The sequence below is a fragment of the Perissodus microlepis genome, chromosome 12, assembly GCF_051167445.1.
Source record: "Perissodus microlepis isolate ML-2025 ecotype Zambia chromosome 12, ASM5116744v1, whole genome shotgun sequence".
NCBI lineage: Eukaryota > Metazoa > Chordata > Actinopteri > Cichliformes > Cichlidae > Perissodus > Perissodus microlepis.
The window spans coordinates 30,400,461-30,423,142 of record NC_140472.1 but is presented as its reverse complement, the minus strand read 5'-3'; the positions used below and the strand labels follow the sequence as shown (position 1 = coordinate 30,423,142).

At 39.2% G+C, this 22,682-nt stretch overlaps 1 protein-coding gene across 2 annotated transcripts in view; it reads right to left on the bottom strand.

The window, feature by feature from the left end:
• Window positions 1-22,072, bottom strand: part of srrm4 (serine/arginine repetitive matrix 4) — a 62,682-nt gene extending 40,610 nt beyond the window's left edge. Inside the window, exons 1-2 of one of the 2 annotated variants that reach the window (XM_084945308.1) lie at window positions 21,206-22,072; window positions 18,861-18,908 (exon numbers count right to left, since the gene is read on the bottom strand). In XM_084945308.1, the coding sequence (XP_084801434.1) occupies window positions 18,861-18,908; window positions 21,206-21,405 (248 nt within the window). In that variant the 5' untranslated portion in view covers window positions 21,406-22,072. The remainder of the gene's footprint in view (window positions 1-18,860; window positions 18,909-21,205) is intronic. The other variant, XM_084945309.1, reaches the window with a different exon arrangement.
• Window positions 22,073-22,682: the final 610 nt, after the last annotated feature.

The window sequence follows — 22,682 nt, the reverse complement described above, 5'->3', positions numbered from 1 at the left end:
TGTATAATATGTAGGTTTCATACTTAGATAGATCTGGTACTTTAACACTGAGCAAAGAGATACTTTGCAGTTTAGTCAGTTATATATTTTTTATGGTGGAAACCCGTATTTCAGAGGTCTCAAACTTGAGGCCCGTGTCACCTCTACTTGCTAGACCATATATTGACGTGAAGAAATATAATGCAATTTGACCCTTGAAGTTACTTTTATTGTTGGGGAGGATTTGTTTGTTCTTGAGTGCAATGTTAAAGTAAGTTCTTTAAAAAGAAAAAATAATTTAATATGAAGCTAATATCAGTAGAGAGCACAAAGATGTTGAGGAATTGGCTGTATTAGTTCAGTGAGAGAGTCATTTGTAAAGAAAACAATTTTCACTAGAAGTCAAAAACTAATGTCTGCATGTATTTTGTTAAAAATGAACTAAATTACAGCAGAAGTGCTCCACGTGTCTGGCCAGCAAGAGAGTACCAATTTGTTTATTTGGTAGTTCAATCAAAAGTTTCAGTTAGTTAAGAGTGAGAAAAAGAAATTGCGTTCACATTTGCAGTTTTGTCTTGTTGTACAGTTTTTGAAATTAAAAAAACAAAACAAAAAAACGCTACATTTTGAGTAATGAAAATGAGATCACGCTGCCAGGAGCGGTCCACAGCTCATTTAAGTTTGAGACTCCTGCCCTATATGAAATAATATTTAAGTAAAAGTTTTCTTTTGAAATCAACATAAAAAAAGAATCATTGACAATGACACATTAAGTTTTCTCACTATTTTTCAAGAAAAACTGTCAACAATTCGTCGTTTTTGACCTTTTCATTGTAAAGATTTGCTGTTTTGTTTTCTGAGACATGACAAACCAAGTCACTATCTGGGCTCCTGCAGACAGGGACTAGTTTGTACTATTTCATGACAATTTATAGACCTGGCGATTCTCTGATTAACTGACAATTGAATGAAGTAATCAGCACAATCACAAATTTCTCATCTTTCACACATAAAACAGCAAAATAGATTTTTTTTTCTCCCCACTTGAAGCTGGACGGGCCAGATGGAAACTTTATTACCTGTCTGGCCTCTCAATTAATTTGTCGATTTATGTTGCAGCTCAGTATCATGATTTAGGGTGGCAAGACTGACACTGAATAACAAACATATTCAGTGCAGGTTTCAGTTCAGTAGTCCACCACAAAAGAGACGAAAACTTGCCTACTGCACACTAAACTGACCAGATCTGCATGAAGCATTTGTATCAAGAACTGGATTCTACTTTAATGATATAAAAAGATCACAATAGTTACACTGCTTGTTAGCTGCTTATTTTAATTAGCAACATTTGTAATTTGGCCAACAAATATTTTATGCAACAAAATTTACAATGATTTTCTCAAACCTACACATTATTGTAAAATTAAACTAATTAAGTGAAAAATGCCACCTTCAGTTTATACTCCACAAGTCTACATCCCTACTGGAGGGTGTCTAACCTGCTTGTGGTGATGGTTGGAGGTGACCTTAGTCCATGTTGGTACACATAATTATCATTTCCCTAAGGGGGGACCTATGATCAATGAGAGAGTGACCTCACCCTCTGTACGCACCCCCTTGAAAGTCGGATAATAAATTGGCTCATCTCACCTCCCCTACCATCCCTGTTATTTAGAGGGCTATCCAAAGGAGTCCATTACCTTTTTATGGAAAGGAGGTTCATTCAATTTGCTGGCGACCCAATAAGAACTTCTGTATGGATGCATGGCAAGGGGGCTCAAGGGCAAGTGAATTATTCCATTATGCTTAATGTGTAGGAAGGCAAATGCAGTCAAGGCCATGAGGGGATTTATTTAGCCATGTAACTTCTGTTCCTCAGGAAGAAACAATAACTAACTGAACAGGTAAATTCCACACAGCATCTGTCTGCATCCCTCTTGAATATTTATAATTGATAATATTTATTTAGATTAAAAAAGATTAAAACGTGTTAAATATAAAACGACAGAGAGGTGTACTTAGCTTTGTTAAGCTGTCCAGCTGCAGATGGAAAAAAAATCCCATGCCATTATGGTTTGGTACTGCTGGACTGTATGAAGATGTAAAACCTCCGAGCGTTCTGTCCAGACATTCAATTCTTATTTGGAGTTTAAAGTGACAAACCGAAAACTGCGTTAAAATATAATTGAAAAGCATCACAGCCGCACCGCCTGAAATTACTGGCTTAATGAAAGAGTTGTCTTATATTTGGCTTAAACCCCATTAAAGGATAATCCTACTAAAAGTCAAAGGTTTTGTTTAAAGGCTTCACCATGCAGCATTACCAGCCCGTACGGTGCTAATGTCGAAATAATAAGCAGCATCAACTGTAAAGTGACATACACATATGGTCTTGGATTGATTAGAGGTAATCTGTATATAAACTCAATAAAGTGAATGTAATTCACAGGGTTCACAGTTGATACAGCTGATAAACTAATTTCATGCATCGCGGGAAGATTCTATGAAAAAAATATTGTTCAATATATTCAATAATAGCATACCTGTCCTTTAAAGAAACCCAATATTTAACTTTTGTGTGTGTGTGTGTGTGTGTGTGTGGCCCATGTATGTGTTTCTCAAGATATATTTAGACACCTACTAGTTCAATTAGTAGGTTATGCATTGGACAAGCTCTTGCTCATCAGTGCTTTTGTCAAGAACTAGTTTTCTACCTGAACTCTTTCTCAAAATATCTGAGTATTGTGTGAATAGCCAAGAATATGTGCACCAAAAAACAAAACAGAGACACATACACATTAGTCACACAATTAGTTAGCTCTAGCCAGTTATTTTCTTTGAGTTTTGAGTCAGTGTGAAAACAGAAACCATCAGTAACCATATTTAATGTGTAGGCATACAGAGCATACAGATTTATGAACTATTTTAAGTGCATTATGAAAAGCATTGTTGCTTCATAACATAGCCACACATAGCCAGTAAATATACAATACAAATTACATCTTTCATATTGTTTTCCACTGTACACGACGTATTGGGAAATAAGATATGTTCCAAAATAACCCCGTAAGGAAAAGCCTGTCACATGCTTCAAACATTATTTTGACAGCATATTTTTTGTCACCTTGCTGGCAAACATAGTTGTACCCTGAGTGAACTGAAGTACCACCATCACTGAGAAGTGTGCATAGAAATAAACTTGAATCTCTCTTCCTTTTTTGTCACAGAAATCCTATAAGTACATTTTCCAGAGTGGAAATAACAGCGAGGGAAAGGCGAACTAAAAGTGACTCAAGAGTTGAGAGTCCACTCTGTGTTCTCAGGGGAACTAAAGGTTGTGGGGTTTAAAGGAAGGTGAGTCTGATCCTGCAGTATTTTGAGCAGAAGCAGATTATAAAAAACATCAGCAGGTGGATGAAAAGTGACATGAGCTGTATTCATAAAGGGTAATTTTTGCACAGTATGGTCAGGAACCGCATACAATTAATACTTAACCTTGTCAACGTCAATATGCCTGACTACAGCGAAGAGAACTTGTGTTATTGATATGAGCTATTGTGATGCACACCAGTAAGTAAATTATTATGAAAAGATTTATCACAGCAGGAAATGTCTGTGGTTACTGCAGTTGGTTAGCAATCAGAAGTGAATTTTGAATCAAAGCTGCCATTTGAAACCACTTTCAGATTTAGTTTGTTTTTGGATTATTGAATTGGATTTGAACTGTATGGATGCAGGTAAGTTTAAGGCACCAAAAAACATTCTGCTTTTAGTTCAGTGTTCATATTTCATGCAACAAGGCTGAAAGAGATAACTTCCCATGTTATAGAGCTGGTTTAGGAGATGCCTAGTTATATATATATGGATTGCTTTCTCCCAAAATTAATGGAACGAGAGCGAAAATCTCAGCAGCAATGCAGCTTTTCAGAAAACATGCCCAGTTTATTTAAAAACCTTCAAAAGGTTTAGTAGACTTCAAAGTCCAGTTTTCAGTAGATTGTTGTTATCAGGAGACCTCTAGCTTCATCTAAATACAATCAGAAAATTGCCCAGATGTGTTAACTTTACAACTAAAAAAATAAATAAATTAGATGTCATTGCAAAACCCTCTCACGTTCCCAAGCAATATTGGACCCCAGGGCATGTGGAATGGGGCTTTAGGGCAGGATCAGAATTGATAGCATAGATGATGACCTGGAGGCGAAGATGGTATATTGCTAAACGGGTATTTAAAAATGACTCCTCCAATCTGACATACCCTCACCTTGGTGGCTGTCAGTCAAACAGTAAGACAGTCTATCAGTCAAGCTGGAGGACTGTCCTCTCGCTTCAAAGTTTATGAGAAAAGATAGGGTGTCTGTGAGATTATTTGTCCTTTCCTATACAGTATTAGCCCCTAATCTCCTGCCTCTCTCGGCCCATTCTCAACAGGATGAGGTGCTGTTAAGGGCACTGACAGATGGAGAGAGGGATAGTGGAGGACTTTGGCAGAGAAGGAGTAAATATGTCAATCACCTGAAGCACTGAGGGGTTTTTCTTGGAGAGGAAGAGAGAAAAGTCAACAAGCCCAAGTTCATTTTCAACATCTATCCATTAAAGGCCTTCGGATTAATACACCAGAACACATGACCCCTGGATATTTATTATGCAGTGTGAGTTTAAATAAAATGTTTTCCTTATCAGCACACATAGTGGTTTGAAATCACGCGCACCACCTGTATCTAAAAAGCTCTGCATTTCAAAAGCATTTTTCATCAAACTGAATAGCGAGGCAAACGTGCAGGAAATCAAGGACTCAGATAAGTGGATTAAAAATAGAAACTATTCTGCTTTTTGACTTTGACGTTGATATCTTCATGCATTAAGTTTGCCCTTTGGCCATCATGACAAGGATTATGCCACCAGTCAGGTTCTATTTATTTACTCAAATCATCTTTTGATAGACCAACCCCCCCACCTTGGATGAATATATCAAACAGGATGAGGGCGTCCTGTTGTTAAATTGTAGCTGACAGCCTAAGGTTCATCACAACATCTAATGTACTGTGCTGTATTCCATTGCAGTAAGTTCTGAGATAATATTCAAATATAGACAATGTAGGTTAATGTGGAAGCTGATTGGATTAGGCAGATGTGCTTTAACTCCAGTCTTTTGGGACATCATGATTATTGCAAACATGGTTCAGAGATTTTTCTATTTTAAACCTTTGGATTCTTTGCCAAATGCTCCCTTGGTGCATTGCAAGAAAAGCAAAATAAAAGAGTCAAACTTCTAGAACAGTCTTAATAATTTAGCAGTCTTCCTCAGAACTAGGAACTCATTTAGCTGAGCACAAAAGGCACTGGTGCATCGCCCTGGTAGGATCAAAGGCAAAGCATTAATTCGTGGCTTCTCGTTGTAGTCAGATCTGGTGTTTTATTGCAACTAGATTTCTTTAAACTGTCTTCAGACTCAAAGAGAGTGCTGAGACAAAGCAATTCTATTTCTCCTGCAAGGGCACCGCTGAGCCCAAGTTTAAATTGAATGCCCCAAAATAACTGTTTAATTATGTGGCTATCTGAGAGGCTTTCATGTTTTCCAAATGAATCAGGGGGAGTGTGATAACCGATTCTTTCATCGATGTAAAACTGGAAAAAAAAAAATGTCTCTCAGCTTCTATCAAAAGTGATAGGAAGCCACTGAAATGAGCTCTTGTGCCAGAGACATTAATTATATTTCTTATAATTAGGTAGACTATCCTCACATCACCCCGATCTGTGCCAGATAAATTTAATTATTGGGCAAATTCTACTCTACTCGCTCTGTCCATATTTTTACAAGGCAGTTCTTCTGAGGATAATAGATGTCTTCGTTTATATTGGTTTACTTTCAAGGTGTTTTCAAAGGCAAATTTCCATCACAGCAGGCAATGAATCTGTTTGTGCTGGAGAGATTTCATCTGAATGTTGATAATGACCAGTCCTTTTTGAAGACCTATTTAAAGTAAGGGAACCGAAAATGGATCAACAAGGGGCATATTTTAGCTTTTGTGACCATGATTACATATAAAAAATTATTTTGTTAAACAATATTCAAATATTGACAGCTCTCCAAGATGCTTCTCAGTTAATTAACCTATACTTGAAATGTGTTTGTCATCAGACAACTAAGATTACGAGTGTATGGGAACTGTAGTTTTCCATGTATTTTGCACAAACTACTACAGGAAATTTCCAGGAAATCTGACAATTACAAATGCACAAGATTTCGCATGATTTTAGAGTCTTTATTCAGAGCAATGTTTGTATGATTAAAATCTCTGTCATCACACCAGCATTGCCCAAACATATTTAATTAGATGAAATGTGAGTAACAAACATTGAACAGACAGTGAAAACAGCAAAACGATAAAAACTGTGTTTTAGTCAGAAGGTTATTTCCTTCTGCAGAAATTGTTCTGGCCCCTCCCTGGCCTTGTATGTGCATAGATGGTAACCCTGAGGCATGGAGAGCAGCAGCAAACCCCTCTGTACAGAATGAAGCAGGAGGCAACGGCAACACAAAGGACATTGATTAAGTTAGTGGAAAAAGAGCAGCTGAAGTGGAGGTGGTTTGCAAAGCAGCATGCAGAAATATAGCAAGAGCAGCTGCACCACTACAGCTTAAATAGCATGTCCTATACACAGGATTGGCCAAAAAGATATGCAGACTGGTATCGGCTGAGCTATCTGCTGACGTGGGCTGGCACTGCAATGAGCTTATCTACCAAGATCTCCTAAACTAATGTTAGGCTCACTTTTAAGATTTCCATTAATTATCCTGCAAAGTACCATCTCATCAAATCTTAAATCTACTCAAACAAACTGAGTCACTGACTGAATGAGTCAGCATTATATTTGTTAAGTGGCATCTGCAAAGTAATTTCTGCACTCATGGTATCCAGAGCCACAGATTCCCTTACACTGACCACATTTAACAAATGTCCAATGACTGAGCATTTAACAAGGCTATTACTAAACTTAATTAAGGAAATAAATGAGCCATTCCCAAGAACCCGAGTGACTCAAATACCAATCTCATGGTGTCTGCGTAGTTTGCTGATGTCATGTAAAAATAATAACTTTCCCGAGTTATCTTCTATAGTCTGAAAATAGAAAGTTGCACGACTGACTCACCATTTGCTGAAATCATTTCAGATTGAAAGATCATTCAGTTGACGGGTGAACGAGAAAGCCAGACAAGATCTCTCTTTGTTTATGCTTGTTTTTTTTTTTGTTTGTTTTTAACTTTGCGTTGTCATTTGAAGAAATGATTAGAAGATGATGTTTTTATTCCAGAAAACAAAACTGAACTATTAAATAGTCTAAAAAAAGACGAAGGTATCCATCTCTTTTCATCTTCCCATTTCTTTGTGAAAGACGAAGATTTTGACTCCACTCTCTTGCATGTCTCTCTTACTTCAGGAACAGCGACAAACCTGTCAGCTCCATTTGTCCTAATCAGTTCTCAGTAAGATGAGCTGGTTACTGCAATGTCAGTCAGAATAACACTCACAATAGGAAGTAGCACACTGGCAAGATAGGTTTTTGAACAAGCCCCCTCTGCACGACTTTCTACTCAGCTTCACCGTCACTCTTTGACCTTGTTACTGACCTTGACATAGTTTCTACTGCTCTGAATCAGCCTCTTGCTTTAGTATTCCTGATCTATACTTGTTCAATATGTCATTAGAGACTGTGTGCCTCTGAAATCTGCCTTGAATCTCTATAGAGCAGCTTCACACAGTGCAGTGTAAAACATGCCATGAGAGCTAAAAGCCAAATGTACACTGTAACTAGCCTAGTTAACAAACAAACAAACAAACAAAAACAGCAGCAGTTTTGAATATTTGGTATATTTGATGGCTCCAGTTATTTCATTTGACGGCCTCGCTCCTTTTGAAGAGATAAACACATTTAAAAAATATAATAATTACAAGTAGAAAGCTAAAGGCTGACACTTATGTAAATTTGAAGCAGAGTAGTATTTTTTTATTAACTGTACATGTCTTGATGCATGCTCAATCATCCAGGTAAGTACATATCCAAAAGTTGATTCTGGTCATCTGGACGTAGCGTTTTCAGTGGGAGAAACGTTTCATCACTCATCCAAGTGACTTCTTCAGTCTCAACTGACTGCAGGTTTCCTCAACCTTATAAACAGTACATTTGCATAATGACTGAAACTAGCACCACTGAAGGAACAATGGGCTGGGAGGAACTGTTTATAAGATTGGGGAAACAGTCAGCTGAAACTGAAGAAGTCACTTGGATGAGTGATGAAACGTTTCTCCCACTGAAAACGTTACGTCCAGATGAACAGAATCAACTTTTGGATATTAACTGTAGGTGTTCTGTAGCTATTCTATAGCTAATTTAACTTTGTTAAAACTTATTGTAAATGGGTGAATGGCACCCCTACCATGACCAGATAACTTTATGATCGTTTGCTTTCTGTTAAAAAGCTCTTAAGTTTGACCCATACAGTCCTATGTAGAGGCAACTCTCCTTTGTTGGGTACTCTGACAGTGGAGGAAGGTTAAGTTAAGAAAAGGTTAAGATAACGGATAATGCGGATAATTCTCATACCTTCCATCTGTGACAGTGCTAAACTCTGAAGGGTGCTTCATTGTCTGTGACACTGTGTCCTTACACTACATTCAAATCTTCCCTAGAGGAGCTATAACTGCACTAATGACTAGCTGTTATACGCTGGGAGTGTCTTAAAATCGGGAAACACTGGTATTGATCAACAATCCGGTCAATCCTGAGATAAAATACAGTAATTTTAGAGCTTAAAGGTGTTAAAAAACAAATTACTACTTAAAAAGAAAGCACGCAGCAAAAATGAATCCTAGCTAATCGGCACAAAAATGCTACAATTCAAGACTACCATATTTTTAAAAAAATATTATTAGTATTTTGTTATTATGGCTATATATTGAACAGTTCAATAGCATAATGAGGCTAAAGGGCTGAGAATAATAACCTGGAATCATGAGAGGTTCAGTTGTATCTTATCTTAAGGCAGACGTATTTGCTGTTTGAAAAGGTCATTTCTTTGACTGACATGTGCAAAAGCAGCTAAAAACAAACATTTCAGATGTGATGCAACTTCACAGGAACGTTTCTGAAAATGATCTACATATAAAGCAACCCTGTCTTTCACCTTGCTGAGAAGTTTCATAGTTTTTAAACCTCTTGTCATTTTTCAAGTCATGGGGCGACACCAAAGGTGAGAGCAAGGCCGTGTGAAGGAAATAATGTGGCGAGCCAATTAATTCCTGCGCTACCATCTCTGATTGCATTTGTGACATCAACACTGCTGCAGTTTGCACCCTTAACCCTGCATCAGTTATGCAAATGGTGGCAATTTCACATGACTGGCAGACCATCTTACTGATATGAGGATGGGCAAGCAGCAAAAATGAAAAATGGAGGAGGAGGCTGAGACATGGGAGCCACTCAGCCTTGAAATGATTTAAGTGATGAGAAGTTGACTTTGATAAGTTTGCATTTTAATAATGAATACAATGACTGCTTCGGGGCTCCAGTTACAAAGAAGAAGCACACTCGGCACAAAAAGAAAAAGACCAACGACGCTGATGGTCAGTCCATGTGAGACGAACCTTGAGTTTGTTTCTGAATGTCTTTTGTGTGAATCTGTGTAGACCTACAGTAAATAAGAGACTCCTGGGACGTTTTTAACACCAGAATTAAAATTGTTTCTAAAGGGAGCTTTGGCCTGTTATCCAGGATTTTTCAGATTTTCCAAAATGGCAACTCTGGCGTATGCATACATATTTGATGAGGCTTTTGCTTCAGTGCGATTTTAGAGAGAGAGCGATTTCTGCCTACCGTCATTATGAGTGATTGCACTACCTAATGGCATGTTCCAGTTGGATGTGGTAATAATCTGCCTACCCCTGAAGCACCACTGATGTTATTATGATCAGCTGTTGTATATTCAGAACCTGTCACATTATATCATTTAGACTGAGGGTCTTGGAGTTGTGCTAAAACTGACAATTTTTTCATTATTGATCACCCTGGCCTGTGTCTGCAAATAATGTTTAAAAAAGGGATAGAGTTGCAGTAATATTCACAGACAAATGTATTTTATTCTATTTTGTCTTTTTTCTTTGACGTGATATATTTGAGAAGCTGCAAAAAACAAATTATTCATTTTAAAATAGTTACCAGTTGATCAACTAATCAGTTGATTGACTGCCTGAGCTGTGGTTTAGGGTTTGCTAATATCAGAGTATATTTAGAAAAAACACTCCATTTCCTTTCAGGTAAATTTTGGCAGTAGTGAGACTTCAACAAGAATTCTCTGGTATACTGGTGTGCATCCATGCACATCACTTATGAATTATTTGATTAATACTAAGACGGTTTCTGGTCACACGTTTTTTGCCAGTGGTACAACTTTTTAAAAGAAAGATGTAAATAAAATGCCAAAATCAGATTTAACCTCCTAGGACCTGGTGTCCACACATATGGACATCACATTTTGGGTTGTATAGACCAAAATATTACATTTTGCTCTACAAGGGCCTGATATCCACTTACGAGGACATTATACTGCCACTGTTCTATCCAAATTTAAAGTGAATGTCCTCATATGTGGATCTCCTTTTTCTCAGAAACAAAAATTAGGTAAAAAAAAAAAAAATCTGGTAATTCTTTGTTTTTACATTCATCAGGTCGCAATCAGCCCAAATAGCAAAGAGAAATTAAAAATGCATGCCATGAAAGAGTTTGGGTCTTACGAGGTTTATGCACTTCCATCATAAAAGATCATACATTAAATGACTAACCACTTCAAAAATAATACACCATGTGCATGGATCTATAATATGTAGACCATGTGAGCAAGCAGTTTGTGACAAACAACAGAGAGAACACTAAATACCAAATTATCACAGGATATTACAGTCACTGGGAATTCATTGTTTTCCATTTCAACTCCACTGAGTAATTACGTATTTTAAAAAAAACTGCACATGACAATAGCACTTTCACATATATTGCATTAGTAAGCCTTTGCTCACTTACACTTTACAACTGTTTTTGTTTCTCTTTATTCTGTTTGCTGCAGGCAAAGTGATTAGCAGTTAAAGTTGAAAGTTGACTCATACCTTTTACATGTCCAGGGAAATCTCTGGTTTGTGAAGATCTAATAGGCTGTAATGAGCAAGCCGTCCCTCTCTCAGTACCACGCTCATTGGTAATGAATTGCTCAAAGGAATAGGTCATCTCTTACTGTCTGTAAGATTTACTACTGTCCATTTCAACTTGAGCCAGTAGAGGACAAAGGAGCGTTTCACCCCCCTCTCTCATCGTCTATTATGAGTTTATTCAATGCTGTACATTATGTGCCTACATATAATTCAATTCCCTTTGGCCACAACTCAAGAAAGGATTTCTATTCATGGGCTGGAATATGATATTCAGTAAAATGTAATAACCTTTGCTGCTCCAGTGTCCTGAAATGGACAATCTCAAAATGTCACTCACAGAGTCTGCACTTTTATTTCCTTCCTTCTCGCAGTCTTTCTTTTGTCCTTCCCTTTCCTCCTTTTTTTTCTGTTCCACCAGAAAGTCATTACATCCTTGCTTCACGCTACTGTTATATTGATTTCGATCACCTTTATTATTACAAATAATAACCATTTCTCCTTTTCATTTCTCATTTTACCCCCTTGCCTCGCTCCATCTTTCTTTCTTTTACAAACAAGTCAATTACACAAAGTGGCTGCATTCAGTGACTCTCCACGGCATGTGCTTTTCACATAATGCTGTATACGTTTCGGTAATGTAAGAAACTAGAAGTTAATTTTTGCCCTATACAGCATGATTTGCTTTGACGCTGTTGTGTACTTGCTCCTCAATGTCAACAAAGGATACAGCATCTTCTCTGAAAGCCTTTGAAACAAAGCTCAAAGTAAGTTGAGTCAAAGCTTTTCTGTTTTTGTTACCACCTCAAATAGATTCAAGAGGCCAGAACATTACTGAGCCATAGATAAAGATAAGGAACATCTAATTAACTTATTAACTTTTTGTTCTTAAAAAAAAAGAGCAAAAAGCAAAAATACAAACAAAATAAAAACACATGTGATCAGACTCTGTGTCAACCAAAGCACTGAAAAATAATTTGCTTTTTTAAAGGAGAATTTACAGATTTTACATTTCAGACATTTTTGTGCATTGCTTATTATTTCCCGCCTTTATGTTTCCATCTGCTACATTTATTCTTGCAGAGCCTGCACTCGGCAAACTGACAAAATCACAAGCACATACTCCAACACACATCTTGTGAACAAGCGACACAATTTACTATGTTAATGGACTTAAATGCCATGAGTCTTTCTAAATGTCAGTGCACTCGATTTTAACATAAAGTAAGTGCGGCAGGTGCAGAATGGATCCATATTACTCCAGCTCAGTGTATTTTGTGCTCGCAAGCAGTCAAATTTCTAATGAGCAAGACAGAAACTTTCAGATTTGTTTTTTTGTCTGTTATCATTATGGAATTAAACCAATTCAAGCATAGAAACTTGGGCTCAAACAAAATCAGTTCCCCCTTCTGTGCTGTTGGAGCAGCAAATTTCCCTTTACAGCATGACAGATTACAGTCTTGCCTTATGTTTTACCGATGCTTATTGAACTTCTACATCTTTGCATAGCCTTAATGAAATATCTATTGTCGTCGTTTTGTCAGTCCTGAGAGTGGGAAAGTAGGCTCTTGCAATTACTTCAGAACAATTTAGAAGATGAGTGCGAACATTTTGTGTGGCTTCTGTTGCATCTTATTCATTCATTCATTTGGATCCACTAAATTTTAACTTAACTCTACCTTTTTTAGTATTTAGCACCATTTACAAGTAAAAATGCACTCTTGAATGTTTTATTATTGGAATAAAGATACACATTTTTTCCTCAACAAGTATAAACACGCAGGCATAACTACCCAAAAAAATCAATTCTAAGTATTCGTAATTAAAGAGTACTTCTGTGTCTTGTGTTGTTAAGTTTCTATTCACAAGAGTTTGCCACAATGGACAAATCTGCATATTTGATTTGACAGATTGTGATGGCTCCCAGAGATTTGTGTCTCCTGTGACTCTTAAACCAGGGATCTTGTATGTTGGTGATGAACAGATTTAAATTAAATATGTAATTTAAAAAAAAACATGCTCTATGTCATTTACTGGTGAACCAGTCGTTTTAGCACAAAAAAAAAACCACTTGAACTTTGCCTTTCTAACTAAACATTTATTCCCTGAAAAACTAGAAAAACAATTCTCGACTGCATCAAATCACAATCATAAAAATGCACAATTCAGGATATGACACAGTAGCCAGCAGCTACAGGAGGGAGGGGTGTGGGTGGCATTTTCCAAGCAGGGGAGTTGCCACAGTGGGCGAACTGTGATCCCTAAAGGGAAAATTTCACAGCATCTCTGAGATGATGTAAAGGGTTAACACTCGGCTCTTTGCTTTCATCTTAAAAATGATGCTGTTGCTGTTCAGCTTTGAAGGACTTACCATGTCACTCCCCCTCCTCCCCGTGTTATATGTCAACCTCAATATGTTCTCTCATTATATACCTACACGTGTTTTCCATCATGTGCGTGGGCACCTGGACATGCGAGTATATTCTTTGAATGTTTTGTACTAATGAGGAAAGAATATATAAACATAAGTGGAAGGCCGATCAGAAATACATTTGTACTTTCTCAAGGTTTAAAGCAACTGTTAAGGTGCCGCCAAATCCTTGGCACGCCTGAACAGACCAAAGGGCCAAGTCTAAACTAAATAGTCCTTCCTTGTGTTCACGGTCTTTATAACCGCTAGTTCAAGATTTCATAATCAATTCTTTAAAATTGAACTTCCTTGCTGAACAAACTTCCCGCATTCACACATTTATCTAAACTGTCTGCATCACTCTGTCACCGCTGCTGTTGCTCTTTTCAGTTTTATGTTATTTCTGTTCATGTTACAGCCACGTCTTTTATTATCTTCATGTTGCCTGTCAGGCATGGGGAGCAAGACAAAGAACAAGATGAAACAGCAATAATAACACCATATACTGATTCTGTTTAGGTATGTTCCTTTTCACTGCTAGGCTCTTGATGCCTTTGGGGGTTTGATGAACTCACTCACTACATACAATAATAATAAAAAGGCATGCGTGCATACAGTACATGTGTGTGTGTGTGTGTGTGTGTGTGTGTGCATGGACACAGTGCCTTGAAGGGTTCTCAGTAGCTTGATCCCCTGATTCATAAACTCGAATAAACACACAGTCTTACATCATTTCAGGGAGTGTGTCTATGGGGACAAAAAAATGACACATTTCCTGGACTCAAATATCAAAGGGTCTTTTGAGCTCTCTATTCAAAGTGCTGCTTTCAACCTTTATCTCCATCATGCTTACACGATATTAAACATCTATCACAAGTTAGCACACGAGTCCAGCTGTAGTCAGGCACAATCGATAGGTGTGTCATTATAGCTAAACTCATTTCTCACCGCTGCACTGTGCCTTTAAGATGCCGAGATGAGGATGAAATTTGGAAATGTCAAAGTGAGCTTTAAAAGCCAGAAATATCACCTTTGAAGTAATTGTTGGGTCATTGGCATTCATCAATAACACCTTCAGACTCCCCAGTGATATATTACAGCCATTTTTTGCTGTAGGCCAGTGAATATATGTCTCATTCGACTTTTAAGGTGGCACTGTTCTGAATGCCAGTTTTTTGGGGGCCTGTTGATAAAGTGAGCAAATTCTTTCATTCCTTCAGCTTACACTCAATCCTTCACATTTACTATTAAAACAAAATATGATCTTGAAGCTTTACATTTTTTAACTCCAGACTGTACCCCGGGAGACACTCTGAAGCTTTCAGCCCAGGCTCCCTTCTTCCAATCAGGGGAGGGGTTTGCGGTGAGGAGCTCAGAGCAGAGTAACTATTCCTCGACACCAACTGAGGTGTTTTGGTGAGGTGAGGGGTGCATGACGGAAAACCTGACCTCAACCAGAATGTATCCAGCCTCAGGCCACGTCACGCCTGGAGAAGACCCTGGACAAACTGGCATGAATGGATGAATGGATAGATAGTGCAGCAGTACGTTTCAGGGATTAGACCTCTGTGGGTTATTTTCACTATGGATTTCTTATGGCCACTTAATGTAAAAATTATATCAGTAAATATTCTGTATAACTCACTACCTCCAGAAAATGCACGTGGAGGTGTATCCCTTTAAGAACTGGTGCAATTTTTTTAGATCCTTCTCACTTCGGAGCTACATATCTCATGATGCATCCAGGTCCAGAAGGAGAATTGCACAAAGTGGCAAGGAACTACAAACAGAAGTTGGCACTAATGCAGCTAGAAACTGTTTTCCAACCAACACTACACAAAAAAACAAGAACGCAGTGCTAACTACTCAGTGTTGATGTGGTACCTGTGTGGTGCAAGAGCATTAGATGCTGCAGTACAAACAGGAGAAACATGCAGAGCTCAGTCATCAAAAATTCGGCTTGGAACTTGCTGATAAATAAATAAACAAATAAATAAATAAAAATGAGATGAAGTCCAAACTTCAAGCCAGGAAACTCTAGAGTAAGACATCTCAACTATACAGAACTTTGAGGACCTGTTGAATATTTCCTAGTGAATAACATTGTGGTTAAATAGCAAACAGGCTCATCTATATATCTTAGGAAGGGCAGTGAGTGACTTTTTTTTAACTTCTCTCCACCTTTAACAGTGTTTATCTTTTTTCTTTTGTTTTATTATCATCTAGTTATTGTCACTCATGGCGATAGTGGCTGCTGTTAAGCTTCAATTTTAATGGGCCCCAAAATGTCCTCCTTCCTGCAACTATTCTGTAATTCTCCCTCCCTAGCCCAACTCCTGCAGGCTATTATTTTCCCACAAAAGGTAACTGCATTGACACAAATCCTTTCTGAAACATTCTGTAATCCTTGAGTGAAAATAGGATGCAATAAGGCTTTCTACATGCTTTTTTCTTTTTGGTGACCTCAACTAAACAGTGCATCAGTTCATGTGGTAATGGTAAATGGTAAATGACCTGTATTTATATAGCGCTTTTACTAGTCCCTAAGGACCCCAAAGCGCTTTACATATCCAGTCATCCACCCATTCACACACACACTCACACACTGGTGATGGCAAGCTACGTTGTAGCTACAGCCACCCTGGGGTGCACTGACAGAGGCGAGGCTGCCGGACACTGGCGCCACTGGGCCCTCTGACCACCACCAGTAGGCAACAGGTGAAATGTCTTGCCCAAGGACACAACGACCGAGACTGTCCAAGCCGGGGCTCGAACCTTCCGATTACAAGGCGAACTTATTTAATTTTCTTATTCACATGAGAGATTTTTAATTCCTCTGGAATTCTTTTGATGCTTTCTAAATAGTTCAGCACTACTTGGGAAAAAGGGAACGTTCTGTACATTTTAGTATTTATGAAACCCTTTTTAAATTCCATTGGGCAAACTCAAAAAGGCTCTTCGAGCTACAAACAGCTCTTCCTGAAGACCTCATGTTTTCATGAGATTTCTTCACCCTATTTCATAGCGAACGCAAAGCAATTCATCTGCCAGTAACATGGCCAGCACCTCCTGTCTTAAACATGAAGGTGTTATTTCTTTCCAGTCTAGGGTTTTGATTTTAGAGACAGATATTTAAAAATAGTTAATTACAGAACCTGAGAGACAATAAATCTATCATACATGCCTCTATTTATTTAAAGTTAAAACTTGCAGACTTGTAACAAATGTTCCAGCCATCTATTAAAAAGCTAAGAAAGGAGACTTTTTAGATTTGGTAACTTTTTACAGTTTTCTCACATATTTATATTTGTCATATTTTTTTTCTTTTCCCCTTCTATTTGAATCGAAAGATTAAAAATCCAATTTACCAATGAACCTTTCTGCTTTTTTTTCTCAGCCCATGACGTAAAAAGAGGCGAAAAACGCGCTGGAATAGTGCATCAAGTGTGAAGCTGCAGAAGGTAGATTGGTTCAAATGGATTTTGGAGTCAGTATCAAATGGGAATCCATTTTGGTGATAAGTCCGATTCCTGCCTGGGGAGCTGGCATCATCTCCCACTCTCTTGTCAGCATGCTTCAGCAGCCGCATCCTGTGCTCTGAGTAATATGACACAGACACAGAGAGACCGAGTTAACACACACTGAAAAGATACTAGGAGAGGCAAGGACAGAGATACTAATGCGAGGAGAGGAAGACAAGTCGGGTAAAGATACTCTGCAATGAGGAGAGCGGAAGAACAGACACAGATGTACAACGGCAGACAAACCCCTCGTCCGTCACTAAATCATGTTTGTCATTCTCACAGAGAGAATATATCCTGTATTTATTTATGCCCACTCTCTGAGCATTATTATTCCTGTATTTGCTTAAATGGGCGTGGATGCTGTAAGCATTATTGCCATAGCAATTTAAATCTAAGACATTTTGTTTAGCAAATTGTGCAATTCCAACAGCCAGGAGGTGGACACGCAAACATCAAAAACTCTGAGAGGCTACAAGCCGTCAGACAATCACATGCTATGAACAAACCGCCACTTAATCAAAACAATTTTGAAGAGAAAACAATGACAAACAACATAATTATAACCCGAACTGTCGCTTTATTACAGACAACAGAACAAGCCCACATACTTTAACTCTGCATGTGAACTAGACCGGCGAATCTGTTGAACGAATATCAATTGTTATCTTGTAAATATGCCTGGATCAATCAGGTGTGCAACAAATTACAGTGCTGGAATTACAAGCATATAAGTTTGTAAACTGCAGTCAGTTTGGTCTAATGGTCATATCCAGCCACAGACCAACTTTTCGTTTTGCAGTTAAATTGCAGTCCACACAATGGCAGAGGTAGACTTATCATATTTCACCAAATCTGGAAATGCAACCTATTGATTATGAGAAAATGTGCATTTTGTTTAAGGATTTGTATTACATTTAAGTGTTAAGTGTAATAAAACTGACCAGCAATGACACATTTTCTATTTTATGTGTTTTCCAGCTCCTTAAATTCATGGTATGGTTGTGTCATGACCAATCTGAGAGGTCAAAACTCAAGGATATGTAAATGCTAGTGTTTTTCTGTCACTCAGAAACTACTGTTTCAGCCTTAGATGTAGATTTCAGACCGCACCGACCCCAGTATTAATGGCATAATAAAAACAAAACAAAACAAAAACACATTAAAGAAGCAGAAGAATTATTGAATTATTTTAAAATCCAATACTTTGAGTTGTATTCAAACTTAAACTAAAGTTTTGAGGCTGCAGTTAGCTTGCATTGCATTCTGTTTAAAGGTGTTCCTGTTATTTTGTCCATCCTGCTGTATGTTCCCACCGGTGCTGTCAGAGTACAAGCCCCTCCAAACACCCTTTCTCTCTCTTTCTCGTTAAACCAGCATCTGCTGAGGTAAGAGGCCTGAAACCCCCAACCACACACGCATACACACACACCCACACATACTCACACTTCACCCCCTCCCTTTCTTTGCAGTCTCTCAAGCTTGCCATCTGCCACAGAGTTGGACAAGACCCCACTAATATGGCAGCCACACGCACACACATACACACGCATTACGAGCTTCCACCCTTATTTCAAATCCTCACAACCGCTGAAAAAAAACTGCAGGGACACACATGATCGCACACGTATACACACACTCGTGGTCACACGCTATACAACATTAAGTTAGGCATGCTGCATTTTTAATCAGAAGCCCCCACGAGCAACACAGCTTGCAGGGTCATAATGGTTTTGAGACAAACCCTACCCCACTGCATAGAGCTGGTGAACTCCTCCCCTCTTCTGTGTGACTGGCCTGGAGAAGAGGATAGAGGGAGGACAGAGGGACAACAACGGACTCTAATTACTCCTCTGTGGCTATCTGGCTCCTCCAGCATTTTATTTCAGGAGTTACGGGAGAGAGTGAGAGAGAAAGAGGCGAACAGAGAGGTAAGGCTAGGATGCCACAAACAGACAGAGACTCATGCCGATTGAACATGAGGCATCACCCTGTGGCTCTCCCTCAGTCTCTTCTGCTCTTTCCATCTCTGCTTGTTGTACATAATGCCCTCTCGTACTCACTGCAATTGTTCATCACCCCTCCGTTATCCACAGTGAATAATAATGTCTCCTCTTGGAGAGAAAGAGGTAGAGGAGCAAGCCTAAGGCAATGCATTCTGATGGTCTAAGCGTTCCCCAGTCACCCTATGCCTGGGCAAAATCAACAGTGCGGTAGGAAGGGAGCTAGGATGTCCTGCATCCATATTCTCTGGGTGTTGCATTTGTTTGTTTTGTTTTTCTCATTATTTACAATCTGTATCACCCAAGCCAAACTGTAAATATACACAGAGACAGGGCGAGAGACAAACTCTGGACAACGGGGACGCTGCCGTTGTCTTTCACAAATAGACCCAGGCGAATTAGCAACATTATGTCTTCTCTGTGGGGACATTTGCTCTCGCCTGCCCCTGCCATGCCGCCATCATCATCACTGTCACCCGGACGGAGCCCATGGAGGGGCAGAGCCACTTGAGGAAAGCTTCTTTCCTAGTGAAGCTAAAGTTGAATAGACAGCTGGGCCCCGCTCCAGAGTCTCCAGCTATTTCAAAAAGGCTGCTCAGTTCACAGCAGCCAGCCACAATACATTTCTTTCTTTCTTTCTTTTTATGAGAGCCCATTCAGTTTGCTTCTAATTTATTTTGCCAGGTTCCCCAAATAGACTTGAATCTGTCATCTGCACCAGGCTATGGTTGACTGACAGAAAAATTGTGGCTACAATTATTTGGTTAGATTGCGGAGCTGGGGCACAGCGGAACAAATGCATATTTGATCACTTTCTTATAATAAAAAGTCTTTTTTTATCCATATCCTACAAGCCAATAAAATCTTTTATAACCAAGCCATATGCAGTATTACGGTCCTGCTGTAATAGAAGCCATTAAGGACACATTATTTGATTCACTGTGTCTTTCGCTTGCCTGTGCCAATGTAGGATGAAATGGGCCATTCTAATCCTCATTAACATAGCTAATTTCACATAAGAGAAAGTTGATAGTGGGTGTCAAAACCATTCAAAGGTCACCCAAGCAAGCTACACCATTTGACAGATAAGTATATCCATGTGCCCGTGGCTCTCTGTGTAAAAAGTATGTATGTTTGAACATTTATTCCATTTGTACGTGCCGTTTCAGTTGCAGCAGGGTAACCTCCTCTGATGCATTTGAGAAATAGGCAAAGCAGACAGAACAGTGCCTGATAACATGGATAAAACTGTCAAAGCTAGCAGATGATGGTTGATCATGCAGACAGGAGCAAGGATGGGACAAAAACAAGAGAGCAGAGATATGCAGGAAAAGGGCATCAGACATTCATCCTCCCCTGAAGGCTTTAAGTGCTACAGCTAACCTTTGGTTGAAGGGATGAAAAGAGGGAAGAAAATGTCTAACATGTTGCTCCTTTAACGGAGGCTCTGGCACAGCGCCATGTCACAGGGGGACGAAAGGACAAGTCTGACATTAAAAGCACAAAAAGTGGATTCACGTGACCTTTAAAGGGGTCAGATAATTGAACATCAAACTCTTCGGGCCAGCTGTGTTTGGTTGCGTGACACATGTGGCTGCATACATTAGTGGAGAAAGATCATCCAGATGGCTGCTGGGTGATAAATCAATAACAAAGGCATGTTTGAGCTAGGCTCTTACACGACCCCTTTATTCGCTGATTTGCTGATGTACGGATCAAAAAAATGTCTTGGCAGGTGTAATTTTGCACACATGTTGATTACACAGCTTTTTCAGCTTTCTGTATTACACATTTATCTGTATCCTTACAACAAAAATTAATCCAGGTGCCAGGTGATTAATTAAATGTCTTTGACTTTTATATTTTTAAGGCATGCTCTTCTAGAGGAAACTGTATGAACTGGCACTTCTTGTGTTTAAAAAAATATGTATATAAAATTAAAGGAAAGTGTGCATCAACTATATCAGCAATAGCTCCACTACCATGTGCTTACAAAGTTTAGGGTTAAAGAAAAATGAGAAGTTTGAGCAAGCGTCCACATAAGCTGCTGAAGTAATATAGAAGTAAATACTGTAAACTGTAGATACTCACTCAGTCACTCTCCTACTGGCGGTGATGCTAGCCACAATGACACTCTCTGGTCTTGGGGTGGCCACAGCCTTGAAAGTCCCTTTCCAAAACTTCTCAAAGAGCTGCTTCTCTTCCAGCTGGAAGGTGGTAGTGCTTCCCTGAGATCCCAGGGACAGAGAGGCGCCACAGGGACCAAGCTGGAGTGAACGTGGGGGCTGCATTTCTGCTTCTTCGCTCCAAACTGGATCACCTTCAGTCACTCACCCGACAGTCTCCCTTCACTCTCATACAAACGTGCGCACACACAATACTGGTTGTTGCTCAGGAACTGTCCAAGTACTGAATCAAACCGAGCAGAGTGCAGCAGATGCTTTGCTCCGTCTTCTCTTCTCACAGCAGCAGGTCAATGTGTCAGCGCGTCTGTCTGCTCTTCACTCTTGAGCGGGAGCGTGCGGAGAAGGACAAAAGCTGACCCTCTCCAACTAGAGACCGGGTATTGTTCTCCCAGATGAGGAGGGGTAAGGGAGATTGTGTTTCTCTCTCCGCCTCTCCTCTTCTGTCACATCTGCTGCTCTTTGGGATGGGGTCTGGGTCGGGTTTGGAAGCCAGAGCGCTCCTTTTTTTCCCTTTCGGCAGCTTCACACAAAATTAGGCATTCCTTGACAATAGATGGAGCATGCTTCAGTCGTGAGAAGTGAGAGACCTTGTGCTTTTCTTGCTGCTAGAGTGCAGCGTTTTAGTGTAGAGATAATTGTGCGCCCACGCGCACAGGCTGAGGGTTGAGCGGGTGTCGAGGCAAGTGTTGCGGCGTGTCTGAGGGCAGGCGTATCTGTAAGTTGGAGAGTGGGTATGCCAGAGTGTGTGAGTGAAAATCGAGTGAGAGGCTCAGCTGAGAGTGGGTTGTTTTGTGTCTCTCAGCATGTGACGTCAAAATTGGGGGCTGGACACTGAGTAAAGGGGACATCCTCCGTCATCCTCTCTCACTCCCTCGCTGTGGTACTCTCACTCTTCTAAACCCTTGATTAGATTCACTTTTCATCCTCAAATATACTGGGAACATTTTTTTTCTCTCTCGCTCTGTTTCTTTTAATCTTTCTGTCTCTCTGCTTGTATTTCTTCTTTCCTCTCTGTCTTCCCTCCATCTTCCTTTTCCCTGTGCTTTCTATTAAATACATTTTGGGGGTTTTTAAACCTACAAGAACTAATCAGTTAGACCATAAACAGAAAATAAATCCAAAATTGTTCCTAAATAATTAAAAATGAATTATTAAGCTCATTTAGTATAGTTTTAGTCTTGGACTCCACCAGAGTAACTTTACAAATAATCCTAACGTATTTTATACTGAGCCTTGCTGTAGCCCCTGAGTTTACCCACTGTCAGCATTTGGTAAATGGCAAATGGACTGATATAAATATATAGAACAATTTTCTGTTCTAACTGAGCACTCAAAGCACTTTTTACCAAAAGCATGAATGTGTTTCTATAATCTTTTGTATT